At 36.9% G+C, this 16,146-nt stretch overlaps 1 protein-coding gene across 3 annotated transcripts in view; it reads right to left on the reverse strand.

The window, feature by feature from the left end:
- Nup205 (nuclear pore complex protein Nup205) overlaps positions 1–16,146 on the reverse strand; it is a 610,691-nt gene that overhangs the window by 110,890 nt on the left and 483,655 nt on the right. For all 3 annotated transcript variants that reach the window (XM_090405724.1, XM_090405715.1, XM_090405707.1), the window contains exons 30-31: positions 15,507–15,698; positions 3,818–3,933 (exon numbers count right to left, since the gene is read on the reverse strand). In XM_090405724.1, the coding sequence (XP_090261850.1) occupies positions 3,818–3,933; positions 15,507–15,698 (308 nt within the window). The remainder of the gene's footprint in view (positions 1–3,817; positions 3,934–15,506; positions 15,699–16,146) is intronic.

The following is a 16,146-nucleotide window of genomic DNA, read 5'->3' on the forward strand; positions in this document are numbered from 1 at the left end:
CAGCATCAGAAGATATATCCATAATCAAGGTAGGACACTCTGCCTCCAACTCGGGAGAGTGATCATGTGGTCTTGTTCTGGGAAGTTGACAAACATGCGGAACTCTTCTGTCAAGAAGAGGTTTAAGGGTTCAACTATAATGCTGTTGATTATGAGAAACTCGGGAGACATCTTGCAACAGTTCCATGGCTTGAGAAGATACAACGAAACATTGTCAGTAATGCATGGGAAGTGGTCGGAGATTGCTTGAGAGTAGCAGTATCAGACTGCACACCCAAGGTTAGGAGGATAAACCAAGTTGGAATTAAGTGGATGAGTAGGGATATAAAGAAAAAGCTGAAAAAAAAAAACCATTATAGAGGAAATATAAAGAAAAAAGTGATCAGCATTCTCGAGAGCAGTACAAAGTGCAAGCAAGAAGGGTGATTATGATAAGGAAGGCCAAATTAGACTATAAGAGAGAATTAGCTGAACAGGCCAAAGTAAACCCAGAAGAGTTTTTTTTAGTATGCAGCTAGTAAAAGGAAAAATAACTATGGTAGGATGACTTTAAATAATGCTCATGGTAGAAAGGTGCCTGAGCCAAAAGAAATAGTTGAGTTGCTGACTGATCATTTTACAAAGGTGTATCATCCAGGCAGAGATTTTACAGTTGCTGATGTTACAAAGACACATCTCAAAATTTAGAACTGGAAATGTTCAGCATATTAAAAAATATGAATATGGACACAGAAGTGGGACTGGATGGCATATTAGCCTGTGTACAACATGAATATACAAGATATTTGACACTGCCTCTGATGAAATTGTTCAATCTAAGTCTCGGATCTGTTAGGATTTGAAGGGAACAGAAAGAGGATAAGATACCAATGCATAAAGGTGGCTCGAAGACAGAGGTAGCAAACTACAGACCAATTAATATATCAGGAATGGTTGTTAAAGTACTGGAAAAGTTGAAAGGTAAAATACAACAGTGGGTGGATAGGGATGGAATACTCTATAGTGGGCAGCATGGCTTGGTAAAGGGTAGGTCATGTCTTAGTAGCTTATTCACATTTTATAATAAAGCGACACAAAATTGTATAAAGGTAATGGGTACACCATGATGCTGCTCAACTTTGACAAGGCATTTGACAGAATACCACATGGAAAACTATTAGAAAAGGTGGGGGGGGGGGGGAAATGGGAATGAATGAGGCTAGTAGTATGGGTGACAGATAGACACCAGAGGATAGAAAATGGTGAAGTAAATCTAGAAGAATGACAGTGACTAGTGGAGTACTTCAGGGTTCGGTACTAGGGCCACTACTCTTTAATTTATATATCAATGACATAGGTCTTCCTCTGGGTCGTTTTCCTGCAAAACAAGTGTTCTCTGCCAGGTTGGCAGGAAAACGACCCAGAGGAAGACCAAGATATAGGTGGATTGATACGGTACAAAGTGCCTTAGATGATAGAAATATAAGATCTGGTAATGTTGGAGTCTTGACTGATTTGGAGGAAAATTGTAGATAGGAAGTTAGTAATGATGTGATTTTTTTCATGTAGTACTGTCATATCCTGTACACCCCTTGAGGGTACATAGCAGGAATTTGATGATGATGATGATGATGATGACATAGGGAAAGATTTAAGAGGGGATATTCAGTTGTTTGCTAATGAAGCAAAACTGGAGGAGAGCAACAGTTGATAAAGGTGGTGTAAATAACCTTCAGGATGATTTAAATAAATTGGCATTGTGGGCAAAGGATTGTCAATTTAATGTTACAAAAATGTAAGGTCAGGCACTACGGATTGAAAAGGTTGCATATGGTGTATCATATTCATTATATTGGATTGCAAATTGATGAGGCTAGGAACTTGGGGATAATGGTAGACAAAGAGTTGAAGTTCAGAGGCCATACTGCAAAAGTTGGTAAAATAGCTCACTGAATTACTTAGATGTTGAAAAACATGCTAACAAGTAAAGATAAGGAAGTTATTATCCTTCTTAACAAGGCTATGACTCAGTCACATCTTGACCACTGTGCACAGATTTGGTCACCTAGGTTTCTTGAGGACAGAGGTAGTAGAGGATTCAGAGACAAGTGACCAAGATGGTGACAGGTCTGTGGAATACTCCCTATGAGGATAGGTTAAAGGTTTGTCGGTTACAAAGTTTAGTTAATAGGCATAAAAGAGGGGGACATGATAGAAACTTAAGATATTAAAGGATTTTTATAAAACTGATGTAAGTGAAATTTTTCAACATATGACATATAGAGAACTAGGGGTCATCTGTGGAAGTTGCAAAAGTTGTGGAAGAGAGTGGTTAGTAGGGATATGAGGACCAGATTTTTTGAGTGGAGAGTGGTGAGTGAATGGAATGGATTGCCAGAATTGGTTGTGAGGTCTTCGATGGTGAATGAATTCAAGGAGCGGTATGATAGGATTTGTGTGTACAATGGTTAATTTGGGTCTCCCGCAATAAGTCTCCAGACTCCATGGAGATGCCATAAAATATCAATAATAAATAATAATAATTTCATTCTCCTGTATTTCCACCACCACCACACATTCAACAATAACATATTCCATTCTACCATCAATATACTCTACTAACGCTTGTTTCATTCTCCTTCCATAAATCCTTTAACTTTCACAATGAATATATCTCACACACACACATACACTGCACTGTACTAAATCACATAAATTCAATTCACCCAACAATGATGTCTTTGCTGCCACTGTTCTACCAAGCACTGGCACCATACCGACTATACTGAATTTAAACTAAAAATACGAGCTTTATTTAAAAACTAAATAACTCAGTGACACCCTCACCCATCTAAAGCAAAAACTACAATGAGTAAACATAATACTATTAACTAAATTATGGAAAAAAAAAAAAAGACATTCTTCAGCAGCACTAATAACGATACAACACATACAACATGCCACCTCATGACATCCTAATAAACAGAGAAGCTCTTAAACATCAGGAGGACTTTAAAATATGGTACAGCAGATGCTGAAAATCAAATACATTGGCACCAACATTCTGAGGAAATGTTGCAGTAGCAATCAAAAGCAAGCATCAATAGTGTAAGTGGAAATTAGCATATATGGGGCAGATAATGATATAATAAACATCAAAAATGGTGGCTATTGAAGAAATATGGGATGTAGAAGGTGTATAAGATGAATATAAAACATCAAAGAATGGATCAGTAACAAAACAAGCTCATTCAGCAATTCCAGCAAGAAAACAATTCTGAATGTGAGTCTCCAAAACCTACTTAACAGAAATGACAGCTAAAGAGGAATTACATATAATAGTACAGTCTGTCTTAACTTCGAGATGTGTACAGTAATTTTTAAGGATCTCATCAGAATCTTTAAATAGATTTTCTGATATTTTGCTTAATATTTCACTTTTAATTCTATGCATTTTCATAAAACAAATGAACTTTTGTATTCTTATTGCAGCTGAACATTTGCAGATCTGTTATCTTATCCAAAACAGGAGCTATTACAAGAGCTAGCAACTTGATATATACCAGAACAAAAAAAAATTACAATTTTTTTTTTTTTTTTTTTTTTTTTTTTGTTCTGGTATATATCAAGGAAAAAAAAAAGTTAAAATCTTTTTTTTTTTTTTCAGAAGTCTTAAATTAAAGTGTAATGTTTACAAGGATCATTCAAATGTTTTGGCACTCTCTTCCCCCATGACACACACACACAATGGAAAGAGCCTGAAAATCAGTGTATGCTCAGCAAGAAAGACTGCTAAATGAGAAGATAATGCTATTCAAAAATGAATAAAATAAATTACCTATATGATTCAGGATGCAAGTCCAGTGATTTACATTCTGATAATCTACCAAAGATGCCATTTCGTAAAAGGGCCTGTGCACCACTTGTTGAGTTGCTAATTCTAATCAGCAATGCCTAAAATTATAAAAAGACAATTCATATAATGTGAATGATTTAGTAAACAAAACAATAAAAAAGTGCTCTAAAGTAAACATAATTTAGAACCATTGGTATTTGATAATTTTTCTTCAATACAGAAGGTGGTCTTCTACTGCTGGGACAAAAAACTATCAGCTTCTTTTTTTTAGATATGAAATGCAATTCAATCAGTTCTCCTTCTCAATCTCCCTCTAAAGGCATTTAACTGAGCCTTGTAAGCTTTTTTTTTTTATGCCTTTCAGCACCAGTTTTTACCATGGCAGTCTAAATTTTTTTTTTTTTTTTTTTGGCACAATTTCAAAACTTAATCTTTTTCTCACCCAGATTGATGAATGAAAATGACTATACTGGGAATTTTTCGAAGTAGTTCTATTTTCACAAAATGAAGTGACACCAGCTAGTTGCTCCATGCTGAACAGGGACTATTATAAGTTGTTTTCAGTGGGCGTGATGTGATTACTTCTATCACCTCATTTTGTGACATACATGCTGCGAGTTTACTCTGTGTCAAAAATAGGGGGAGGGAGAGAAAGGTATGCATATTTTTTGCTTTACATCCCTTTCATGGCTTCTTTGAATGGAAGCAATGTTTATCTGGATTTTGAGTGGGGGGGGGGGGGGTAAGAATTGTTTCTGCTCATTATTTGGGTCAGCACGCAGAACAGACTACTATAATGTAGTGTACTTTGCTTGCACTGATCTTTTGCCCTGGTGCTCATGCAACAATTATACAGTTAACTCACTGGAACCACCCTCCCCCAAAATTATATAACACACTGTGCTTCAGAGAAAGTTCACTCTCTTTATGGTCCACTGTGTCTGAGCTATTAGTCAGAAACAAAAATGATTTGCATTTCTGCTTTATGTTTTGTTAAGATAAACTGTAGCAGTTGTGTTATACTTGTGTTATAATTGGTATGTGAAAAATTTCGTGAAATTTACAGATAAAAACTAGGCTGTTTATGTAAATGAAGGCATGTTTGTCTGTTGTTTTTTTTTTTGTTCTGTGTTATATAGCTTACATTGTATTTATCTTTCTTATATGTTTTCTCTTAATACTGTTTTCTATTTAATTATTTTATGTCATATATTGTGTGATGTTTTGCATTTATTTTTAAAGTTATATTTCTTTGAAATTTTCTGTTTTCTTATATGCACAGCATTTTGTCATCTGATTAGTGTGGAGTCAAGTGGCCAAAGTCAATGGATGCAGAGTTTTTTTTTTTTTAACTGGAGGTTGTAGTTCCTATGGAAAAATGTTCCAGAGGTTATAGGTAGAAAGAATGAAAAAGGTGCAAAGTTGGTTCACAATACATTTGGAATTGGACAGTGTTTAAGTGTTTTATTATGGAAGATCTTGTAGCTTAGTATATCAGCACTGCAAGGTTTCTCAAATGAAATGGACAAACGGAGTGCAGTGACAGCAGAGACTCGTGTGTTTCTGAGTTTGAAGGCAAGTGGAGAAATGGTATTGGCCAGTTCAGCACAACACAGTCCATAAAAATACCTACAGAAGATGCACAAAGCAGAAAAAAGAAATTCATGGGATAGTAATGGAGTGAGTTTATGAGAGAAGAATCATCAATTAACTGAATCACCTCTGAAAGAAATAATGTCCTCATTAGAAAAGGAGATTTAGTGTTTTAGATGTGGATGAGGCCATGGATGTCATCAAAGTGTGATGAAGTGACGAGGTGAAGTGCTGTCTTTTTTTTTTTTTAAAAGGCAAGACTGTATTGTGGTGACACTGAAATCAAAAAGGTTATCCCACATCACTGAAATATAACAAGGAGACCAGTGTTTAAGTGATTTATTATGGAAGATCTTGTAGTTTGGCATACACACACTGCAAGGTTTCTCAAATGAAATGAATGAATGGAGTGTAGTGACATCAGCAAAACTGTAGACATGATTTGAAGTTAGTGATAGAAGATCATTTTTGAATAGGAGAAAGACTTTAGGCAATAGCAATGGTGGAAAAAATCTGATGATAGGATGCTGTGAACTATGACATGCAGTGGATAAGTGGTAAACAATACAATTTGGTAAGCAGGCCTTTGTGCCAGACTAAATCAAAAGGCTTGGAAATATCTTGGACAACCACATAGGTCTCTTGAACCTTTATGCAACTTGGGTCAACAGATAGGTTGTGCAGACCAGGAAATCTGCTGTGGAATGAGAGTGGCAAAGCCCATACTGGTGGTCATTAATTAACTGATAGTAGAATTCTAAGGTGGTGTGAACACTGTCTTGTATACTCCTAATTTAGTGTTTTGGCTAATTTCTCTCTAAATCCATATAAATTTATTCAACTGGTTCCCTGCCATACCAGCTTTGCTTAATCTGTTGTCTAATTCCATTGTAACTGCATTCAAACACAAGGCTGACTTCTTGGCATCATTCTCTTCCAACTCCGGCATTGATGATAGGCAAAGTACTTCTCACATTACCAAGAACTGTTTATTGTGTCTTGACACGAAACAAAACCTGTTGGTAGCTTCAATACCAACAAGATATCTTGTGGTAAAAAGCTTGCACTCCTAAACTAAAGTCCATCCTATATTGTCTTTACTATCTTTCAAACTTGTCTAGCATTTTCTCTTCAGCAAGGAAATAAACCTATATCCATTATAAAAGAAAATATGATGGGTTTTATCTGGTCATAAAATATATAATTAAAACCGACTAGTTTTGCACTAACACTTGTGGCTTCTTCCGGGTAAGAATTACATTAAAAAAAAAAAAATAAATAAAAAAAATAGAATAAAGGCAAACATAACTATGACATTACTAAAAAAATATAAACCATGAAGGAACTTTTACAATATAAGCTGAAACAAAACCATGCAGAACATGGCAGCTAGCACAAGTTAGCTATTGTTCAGCACTGTGTGCAGATAGCAGAATGTTAAAAAAAAAAAAAAAAAAAAAAAAAAAAAAAAAAAAATGAAGTATAGAAATAATTTTTTTCAAACACACACACACACACACACCAACCACAACATTCAACATTTCAACAGAATACGAGTTCCATGCCTTATATTCAGGACAACTTCACTGCTTGCACTATAAAAGAATCTACTATGGTCATTAGCTCATAAAGCACACCTAATATGAATCAAGGATTAATCATGTGATATCTGGAAATCACTTATCAGATCTTACAGCTTGTCTGTCAAGTTTCAACTTTTCAATGTGTAATATTCAAACAATCAATGTTGTTTGAATATTACATCTTGTACTGGTTATTAAGAATATTACATGTTTCAGCCTTCTTTGTTTTGGTTTATGTTATGTTTATAAAGTCTGTGTGGTTAGCCTAGCGGCTGTGCGCTTCGCAACCATATGCCTTCCTCAGCCATAGACAAGTTAGCCAGTCTTGGGTGTGGATAGTAGGGTTTTTTCCCCAGTTTATCCTGGAGTTTTTCATTCCACAAAGCAGGTGTTGAGTTCTCCTTGAGAACTCAACACTATGGACATAGGATACACAGGGGCATAGGGCTGGCCACCTTATCTTGTGAATGGTTTGAGGTCTGATGATTAATTAACCCTTGACACCGCAAGGTAAAAGAGGAAAAAAGGAAGATGAGATGAGAATCTGTTTCAGCAGCTGACTTTTCACCTTACTTCACAGATAAAAACAATGGATCTTTTTAACGAAACACTGCTCCAGCCAGCATGAAATTCCATTATACTGTCCATAAGAATAGTTTGGCTTTAGAACTAAATCTCAAATTATCAACTCTTCTCATTCATTCATTACACAGGTAGATACTAACAAGGGGCACCAGGAGATGGTGATGATTGAACATTAGGTTACAAGTCCACAGTTGATTTTTCACATCCCTTAGAAGGCTATTTGGAGGACTCATCCCAATTATCTAGCTCTATCCTTTAGGTGACTCCATCTTCATTTTACTGGTTATAAAACCTTAATGAAACTTTTATTCTGAAGTTATACTTGTGGGTGAGAAAGTATTATCTCTTATTATTATTAAGAGAGAGACCTACAGGGAGTCGGGGCCATATACTACATGCACCAGCTATCACACTTATTCTTGCATTCATTCCTACTGTTTGCACATGCAACATCCAATGGCAGTCCATTCCAATCACACATCACCCTATGAGAAAAAAAGTCTAGCCCTCACTCCTTCTTAGCAGAATTCATTCTCAGCTTCCAAAGATGCCCTCTTGTCCTTTCCCCACCCTCCATAAAATGAAAAATTCCATCAACTCAAATTCGGTACGACCCTTTCAGAAGTTTGTAAGTCTCAATCATATCACCCCCCCCCCGCTCTTTCTCCTGTTTGCTAGTGTCTGTAGTCTACAAATTTTCAGTCTGCCTTCATAATCAGTATTTCACAATCCTGATATCATTCTACTACTCTCTCCAATATATCAGAATCACAATGGAAACTAGGAGACCAGACCCGTGCACATTAGTCCAAGTGAGATCTTATCAAGGCTTACAAACATTGTAAAAAGGCAAAATGACATCATTATCTTTACATGTGAAAGCTTGTTTCAGCATTGCAATTATCTTTGAGTTGTATTTGCAATCTTTGTCATGGCTCCTGAACTTCAACTAATAACTAAATCTACTAACACTTCAAGATCCTTAGCCTGATCAGTTTCTTCTAGCATAATCCCACCAATATAATATGACATTGGATATCTGATCACACCAAAGTGCATGATCTGCATTTACTGACATCCATTTTTCCCTGGTCACAATTTCAGCAGCATTTCTGATTAACCTAACTATCTTTGCATCATCAGCAAATAGCTGTATGGTGCCTATCAAATCCTTTCCAATATCATTAATGTACAGATTGAATATCAGTGGACCAAAGACTGATTCTTATGGCACACCACTAGTTATTTATTTATTTATTATTATTATTTTTTTAATTAATCTTCGTACTGGTTATGGGCAGTACAACCCTTACATCATGTCCAGACTTGATACAGGCCTAAGCCTTTACAAGTGTTTTACCCTATGCCTGTTCTAATTATCATTGTAATCATTCTCTGGTGGCACCGCCATGCCACCAGTGTGCCCTGCAGGGCCCCCAAGGAAAAAACTTGTATATCCTTCTGCATAAGCCAAAGCTGTTTTAAGTCCTTATAACTATCTGCACTCCATACGCCATGTAAGGGTGTATGGAGTGCAGATAATCACTCTTTTAATCACTAAGTCTGGCTTACACAAACCCGTGGAGGTCCTATAATGTGGTTCCACTGCAGTCTCCCAGCCTTAAAGCGGTTGTTCAGAATGGAGACCTCGGCATCATGCCTCCTCGCACGGACTCCATTAGTGCGGAAGCAACACTGGGCTATATGAGACAACGATGTCTCACTGCAGTGGCAGCCAGCCCTACAGTTGGAGTCCCATCGAGCTGTGCAGGGCTCGAGTAGGCAGGGCATTGATCCTCATCCTGATAAGGTCAATATACTCGAACCTAGGAAGGAGTCTGGTGCCATCCCTTACCCAATCATGCTGGGGAGGCACCAGATATGACTCTATTAAAGGAGCACCATCTACAGAACAGTGCAACAGAGATGCCCATCTCTTGTGTTCTGCGGGTGCTGACTCGATTAAAGTACCTTGATAATGGGACCAGCCTTTAGCCCGCCTAAAGTCTTCTTGTATTAATGGGCTATAGAAAGCCTCTCTGCAGATGGGGGAAGAAGATAGTTCTAACTGCGCGATTCTTGACAGCTGCAGGCGTTGGATATTGGCTGGAGAGCCGATATGCTAACCACTCCTACCAAGCACCAACTTGTGGTAAAAGCAAAGTAGGAGATAGTGGGAAAGGAGAAATAGTCTTTGCCGGGGCTTAAGAGGTGCTTTCATCAAAGAAATGATCCCAGGATAGAAGGGATCTAGGATAGAAGGGACAGTAGACCTTCCCTTTGGAGTGAACATGATATCGATGTATCTCCACTCTTCCAGGATGGTCGATTAAAGTACCTTGATAATCAACGACCTCCCTATAACTCTATAGTCTTGACCTTAAGCTTCTTCTCGCGACCAGAGGGGATAAGAGCTAAAGAGCAGGACTTCTCTACATTAATAGAAAGGCCTCGAATAGAGAAGAAGTCAACTGCCCAGTCAAGGAGTTCCTGCAAGCCTATCTTAGTAGAGGCGACGAGAATGAGATCATCCACAAAGGCCATAGCATTAAAGGAAGAAGCACTTAGAGAGCAGCTTATATGGCTAGGAAGAGAATGAAGAAAGTCATCTATGATGCAGTTAAAGAAAAGGGGAGATAGAGGATCACCCTGGCAAACACACAGCACTGTGAGAATAGAAGTTCCACGGGACCCCGTAGTGGAGCTACCCAAGTATAGCTCCCTACCACAGGAAAGAAAGGGTTCTGAACATCCAGCAATAGACAGTGCTCAAAGGAGAGCAGGAAGGGAGATGCTATCAAAGGCCTTTTGGAGGTCCAGCGATGCCATATATAGAGGCTTAAGGTGGTGTCGGGAATCAGAGAGAAGAGAAGAAAGATATATATTCTCGGCACAGCCGTCCGAGGGGACAAAAGCTATATGATAGAGTCTAAGTATTGCAGGGGAGATGGTAATAGGTCTAAAGTCTGATGCATAACTTGAAGTTTCTTTCTTCGGAATGAAGATAGTTCTTGAAGAACGTAGGTATGGTGGTATTGCTTTACTGTAAAGGAGAATGTCCACTAAGTCTTGAAGAATCTTCAATGGCACCTTCCAAAGCCTAGATGCAGGAAAGCCATCAGGTCCGGAGGCAGAGAAATTGGATGGAAGAGCTGCTTTAATCTCCTGGATGGAGACAGGCTGGTATATTTGAAGGGCAGGAGTGGACCTCAATATCGTAGGTTGGTCAATATCAGGGAAGTGTGGAGGTGAAGCAAAAAGACTGTACTCCAGAATTTGACAAAATCATCATGTAAGTCTGCTAGAGGTAGAGTGGGAAGCACTGTCAAGTATGGTTTTGGTACACTGCCCTCTATTCTTTTTAAATCTTGCAGACTTACAGCCCCAGTATACCACTTTTTTGATATGTCACTCAGCTTCTAATATTTTATAATCCACACACATATTTTCCAATTTATGCAACAGTCTTCCATGCTATATTCTGTCAAAAGCCTTAGCAAAATCCAAAAGTATCATGGTATATCCATTCCCCTTGTCTAGTTCAATGGTAACATTATTAGAGAATGTGAGCAAGTTGCTAAAACATGACCTTACTTTAGTAAACCCATGTTGCTCGTTGCAAAGTACAGATTCACTGTCAACCCATTTCTGAATGCGAGCCTTAATCAATTTTTCCAAAATCTTCCTCCCCCACACTCCTGAGATACCGATTGGTTAATAGTTGGATGCATCATTCTTTGCACCACCCTTGTGCAATGAGATTACCATGCATTCTTTTCATTCCTGCAGAATCTTCCCTGTTCTGAAACTCAAAGGAATAGCCAGTTCAGCAGAACACTCTTTTAGCACTCATGCTGATATCCCATCAGTCCCTTTTATTGAATTGTTATTCAGTTTATGCAGCAGTTCTAATACCTACTCTTCACACACCTGAGTTCCTTCATTCAGTAAAGAGGTAGCAGTGAACTTAATGAAATTATGAACTTATGAAATTAAATTTTATACAAATAATAAAATTTGTGTAATTTTTTCACTGTCATCATCATCAACAATTTCCTTATATGTACCCTCAAGGAGTGTACATTACTATAACAGCACAACATGATTAAGTTTACATTATTATTAATCTCCTATCAACAATATTCCTCCAAATTAGACTACTACTTGTCAGCACTCCAATATTGTTGTATCTAACATTTGGTCTTCTAAGGCACTTCTGCCTAAATCAACCCACCTAGATCTTCATCTTCCACTGGATTTTTTTCTGCCATCTTGCCATCAAACAGTTGTTTTATTAACTTTCCTCTCCTATTCCGTTTAAATGACCATACCACCTTATATTAGTCCTGCTAACTCATTCTTGAAATACTAACAATGACAAGTTACTTCTTAATGTCTTCATTGAAGTCATCTGTTCCAGCGCTTAATTTTTCTGAGAATTCTCGTATCTTTAGTCTCCAATCTTTGATGAAGTATTTATTTCTAACCAAACTCTAAGATCCATAACTTAGAAATGGTTTGAAAACTATCTTGTATACTGATAGTTTGGTTGTTTGACTAATTTCTCTCTTATTTCATATAAATTTATTCATTTGGCTTCCCACTATAGCAGTTTTGCTTATTCTGTTGTACGTTTCCACTAATTTGCCATCGTCACTAGAAATTGTACCTAAAATAGCCGAAATATTTTACTTGCTCTATAGTTTCCCCATTGAGAATGCAGCTGAAGTTTCTACATTCCTGACAATTTTGTTACAGCTGCTATTCAATTTAGTTAGAAAATCCTGGAGATGTGTTAAGGAGTACAACATCATCTGCATAAAGCAAAGAGCTGTAAAATTCAATGCAGTGAAACTGAAAGTGAAACTGAAGGTCAAGACAACAGTGAAGTCAGTATATTTACAGAAGATCCGGGGGTCTCCGACCCTAAAACAAGGAACTCTGGAATCGTATACAATCGTATGCCAAGAAATTATATTCTTGGTTTCATCCTTTATCCAAATGTAAGCAAATAAAGTTCATGCGAAGTAATTTCATGACCGGATGTATATAGAGGCTAATGACTTCACATCAATTTCCTGCATTACTTAACCTTGGTATCACTTTTGGGTCTGGCTGACTTTTCTTTTGAATAAAAGAATATAGAGAAAAATGAAGTTAGCTAAGCTGTGTGTAAAAGTAGCTAAACAAAACTCACGGGAAGACTTCAGTAAGAATATAGAAGATAAATATCAGGAAAGCGGCAAAATGTTTTGGAGGATATTAAAAAAAGCTTAGAAATAGAGAAAAGCATACAATCAAAGGAATCCTAAATGATAAAGGTGACATGAAAACTGAAGATTAGGATACACTAAATGTTTGGAGTAATTATTTTAGAAGACTCTTAAAATGTATCTTAAACGTGTAGTAACAGATCAGTAATATTAGTAATATTAGGCAACTGGAGTAGATGATATTCATAAGGCCGAATTCCAGATGATTAGAATAGAGCTCTCATAGTACTCATCTATAAAGAAAGGAATAAAGCTGAATGTGGGAATTAACAGAGGAATTTCCGTACTTACCGGTCCAGTTGGCCGAGTGATTAGCGTACCTGCTTTCCAACCAACAGGTCATGTGTTTGAATCCCACCATGGGTATGGATGTTTGTAATTGTCTTTAGGTGGGAGATAAATTTCATCGCCCATTGTTAGACCACCTCTCCTTTTATTGAAGGCCTAAAGTGGCTTGAAAAAGTTCCATGTTTGGTCTCTAGAGCAGAGTATCCAGACTATGTAAAAATAAAAAAAAATACAAAAAAAAAAAAATATAAAATTGATAAAAATGGCAAACATAATGACCACAGACATGCAATATTTACCAGTGGGAGATAAAATTCTGTTTATTTGCTATGAGAGGTTTTTTGAAATGGTTCCACCCACTTAATTCAATGTGGTCTTATGGTCAATTGCAGTGATGATTGAAGAGAAATTCCAGGTGAGATGACCAATGCACTTCAGTTTCAACTGGTCATTTGGTGTTCATCTATACGAGATGAAAAAGGAAAACTGATAGCCTTTGACTATATGATGATATAAATGAGATGAGGCCTTTTCTCTATCTCTCATAATATCTGTCTTTTCTTTCTCCTAATAATATCAGGCTATCTTGCACCCCTATACTAAGTAGTCAGAACAGTGGATAATACCCGGTGAAAGAGCACCGAAAAAAGCAAAGACCATTTTTGTCAGCTGGGAAGGTGATGGCCACTGTTTTTTAGGATTCCCAAGGATTATGATACACTATTTATGATGAGCACCCCCCCCCCCTTTACTTTTTCACCTCAATAAAGGTCAAAACTGGTCTGGATAGTGGTCCTTAACATAATGCATGGCATTATACTAGTTCATAAGGATATGCACTTTGCATTATGGAAAACTAAGGCAACTGATGTGAAGTTACTTCGTGTGCAAACTTTGTTTGCTTACACTTGGATAAAAGATGAAACAAAGAATATAATTTCTTGGCTTCTTAATTTATTAATACACGAGAGTTGTTTGAAAAGTTTGGTAAATTTCCAATAGATGGTGACACAATTTGTTCATTCATACCAGTGTCAGCATGTATCATCTTTTTCATGACTCCTAGCAAAATTTTAGTCATGTGCGATGGGTAGTTCTCGTTTGGCAAACATTTAAAATGATCATGTTCACATTTTTCATAAAAATGGAGAAAAACGAGTTTTGTGCAGTGATAAAACACTTTTATTTGAAGAAGTGGACAGCCGCGCAGATCAAAGCCAAGTTAGATGCAGTTCATGGGGACTCTGCACCAGTGTTATAGACTATTTATATTTGGATTGTTTAAACATGGTCTTAAGTCCATCGAAGATAAAGTATACTCTGAGTGCCTGACTGAGGTCACTATGAGGGAAATGATTGACAAAAATCCATGGTATTGTTATGGAAGACCGCAGAGTGAAAGTGCGTGAGATTGCTGAGATTGTAGGCATCTCAACTGAATGGGTGTATAATATCCTGCACGAAAAATTGCACATGAAAAAACTGTGTGCATAGTGGGTGCCGCGATTGTTGACTATTGATCAAAAACGCATGCGAAGACATTTCAACACAGTGTTTGGCATTGCTTAATTCCAATTTGCAGGATTTTTTTGCATCCATTTCTGACTGTAGATGAAACGTGGATCCACCACTACACACCTGAGTCCAAGCAGCAGTCAAAACAGTGGACAATGCCCAGTGAAAGAGCACCGAAAAAAAAAAAAAAGCAAAGACCATTTTGTCAGCTGGGAAGGTGATGGCCACTGTTTTTTGGGATTCCCAAGGAATTATGATAGACTATTTGGAAAAGGGTAAGACAATAACAGGAGTCTAATATGCATCATTGTTGGACTGTTTGAAAAAAAAAAAAAAAAAAAAAGGCTAAGATTGGTGCAGAAAAAAGTGCTCTTTCATCAATGCACCATCCCACACATCAGCCAGCGCAATGGCAAAATTGCACGAATTGGTTCTACATCCACCGTACTCTCCTGACTTGGCCCAGTGTGACTGTTTCTTGTTCCCAAACTTAAAAATTTGGTTCGATGGGAAAAAATTTTCTTCAAACGAGGATGTCATCAAGACTGTGAATGACTATTTTGCACAATTTGACAAATCCTACTTTTTAGATAGGATAAAAAAATTGGAAACTCACTAGACAAAATGTGTAGACCTCCATGGAGACTATGTTGAGAAATAAAGGTGATTTTTCCAAAAAAATGTAACTTATTTTTTTACCAAACTTTTCAAACAACCCTCATACAGTTTGTTAACAATGGTGTGTATGATATAAAAAAGATGTTTTTATAAAATAAAAAAAGTTAAGCTATATGGAAAATAAAGATATACATATTAAAATATTAGATAATGTACCATTTTTGACTCATATACATAAGATGCCCTACAGGAATCAGATCTTTGATTTAAAATATGCTGTAGTTCTTCTTCATCTTTTAAAAGACTGTCAACCAAATGTCGAAGGTAACCTTTCGACACTAAAAATGCTAGTAATGACTCTTGAACATCTAACGATATGATAACATCCATAACTGATAATGAGAGCATCTACAAAAAAAAAAAAAAAAAAAAAAAAAAACTTCTGAAATCTAATCATCATTTCTGAGTAGTAAGAAGATTATAAAAATTTGCCTACAATAACAACTCTGAAAATTCCTTTTGAAATTAATGTCATAAAGCCAAAAACATGTTCAATGCATTAAACCAAATTAAAGGAATTTCATTTAGAGCACCTACTTCAACTTATATGCACTAAATCTCTCCACACACAATACAGAGTAAATACAGTTGACCCTTGAACAACATGGTGGGTTAGGGATGCCAACCCCACGTGCTGTTCAAAAATCCACATATAACTTTTGACTCTCCCAAAACTTAACCACTAATAGCCTGCAGTTGACCAGAAGCCTTACAGATAACATAAATAGTCGATGAACGCATATTTTGTAAATTATGTGTATTATATACTGTATTCTTACAATAATGTAAGCTAGAG

Source organism: Typopeltis vanoorti, chromosome 2 (genome assembly GCF_054136105.1).
Source record: "Typopeltis vanoorti isolate ZY-2024b chromosome 2, IOZ_Tvanoo_1.0, whole genome shotgun sequence".
NCBI classification, from domain to species: domain Eukaryota; kingdom Metazoa; phylum Arthropoda; class Arachnida; order Uropygi; family Thelyphonidae; genus Typopeltis; species Typopeltis vanoorti.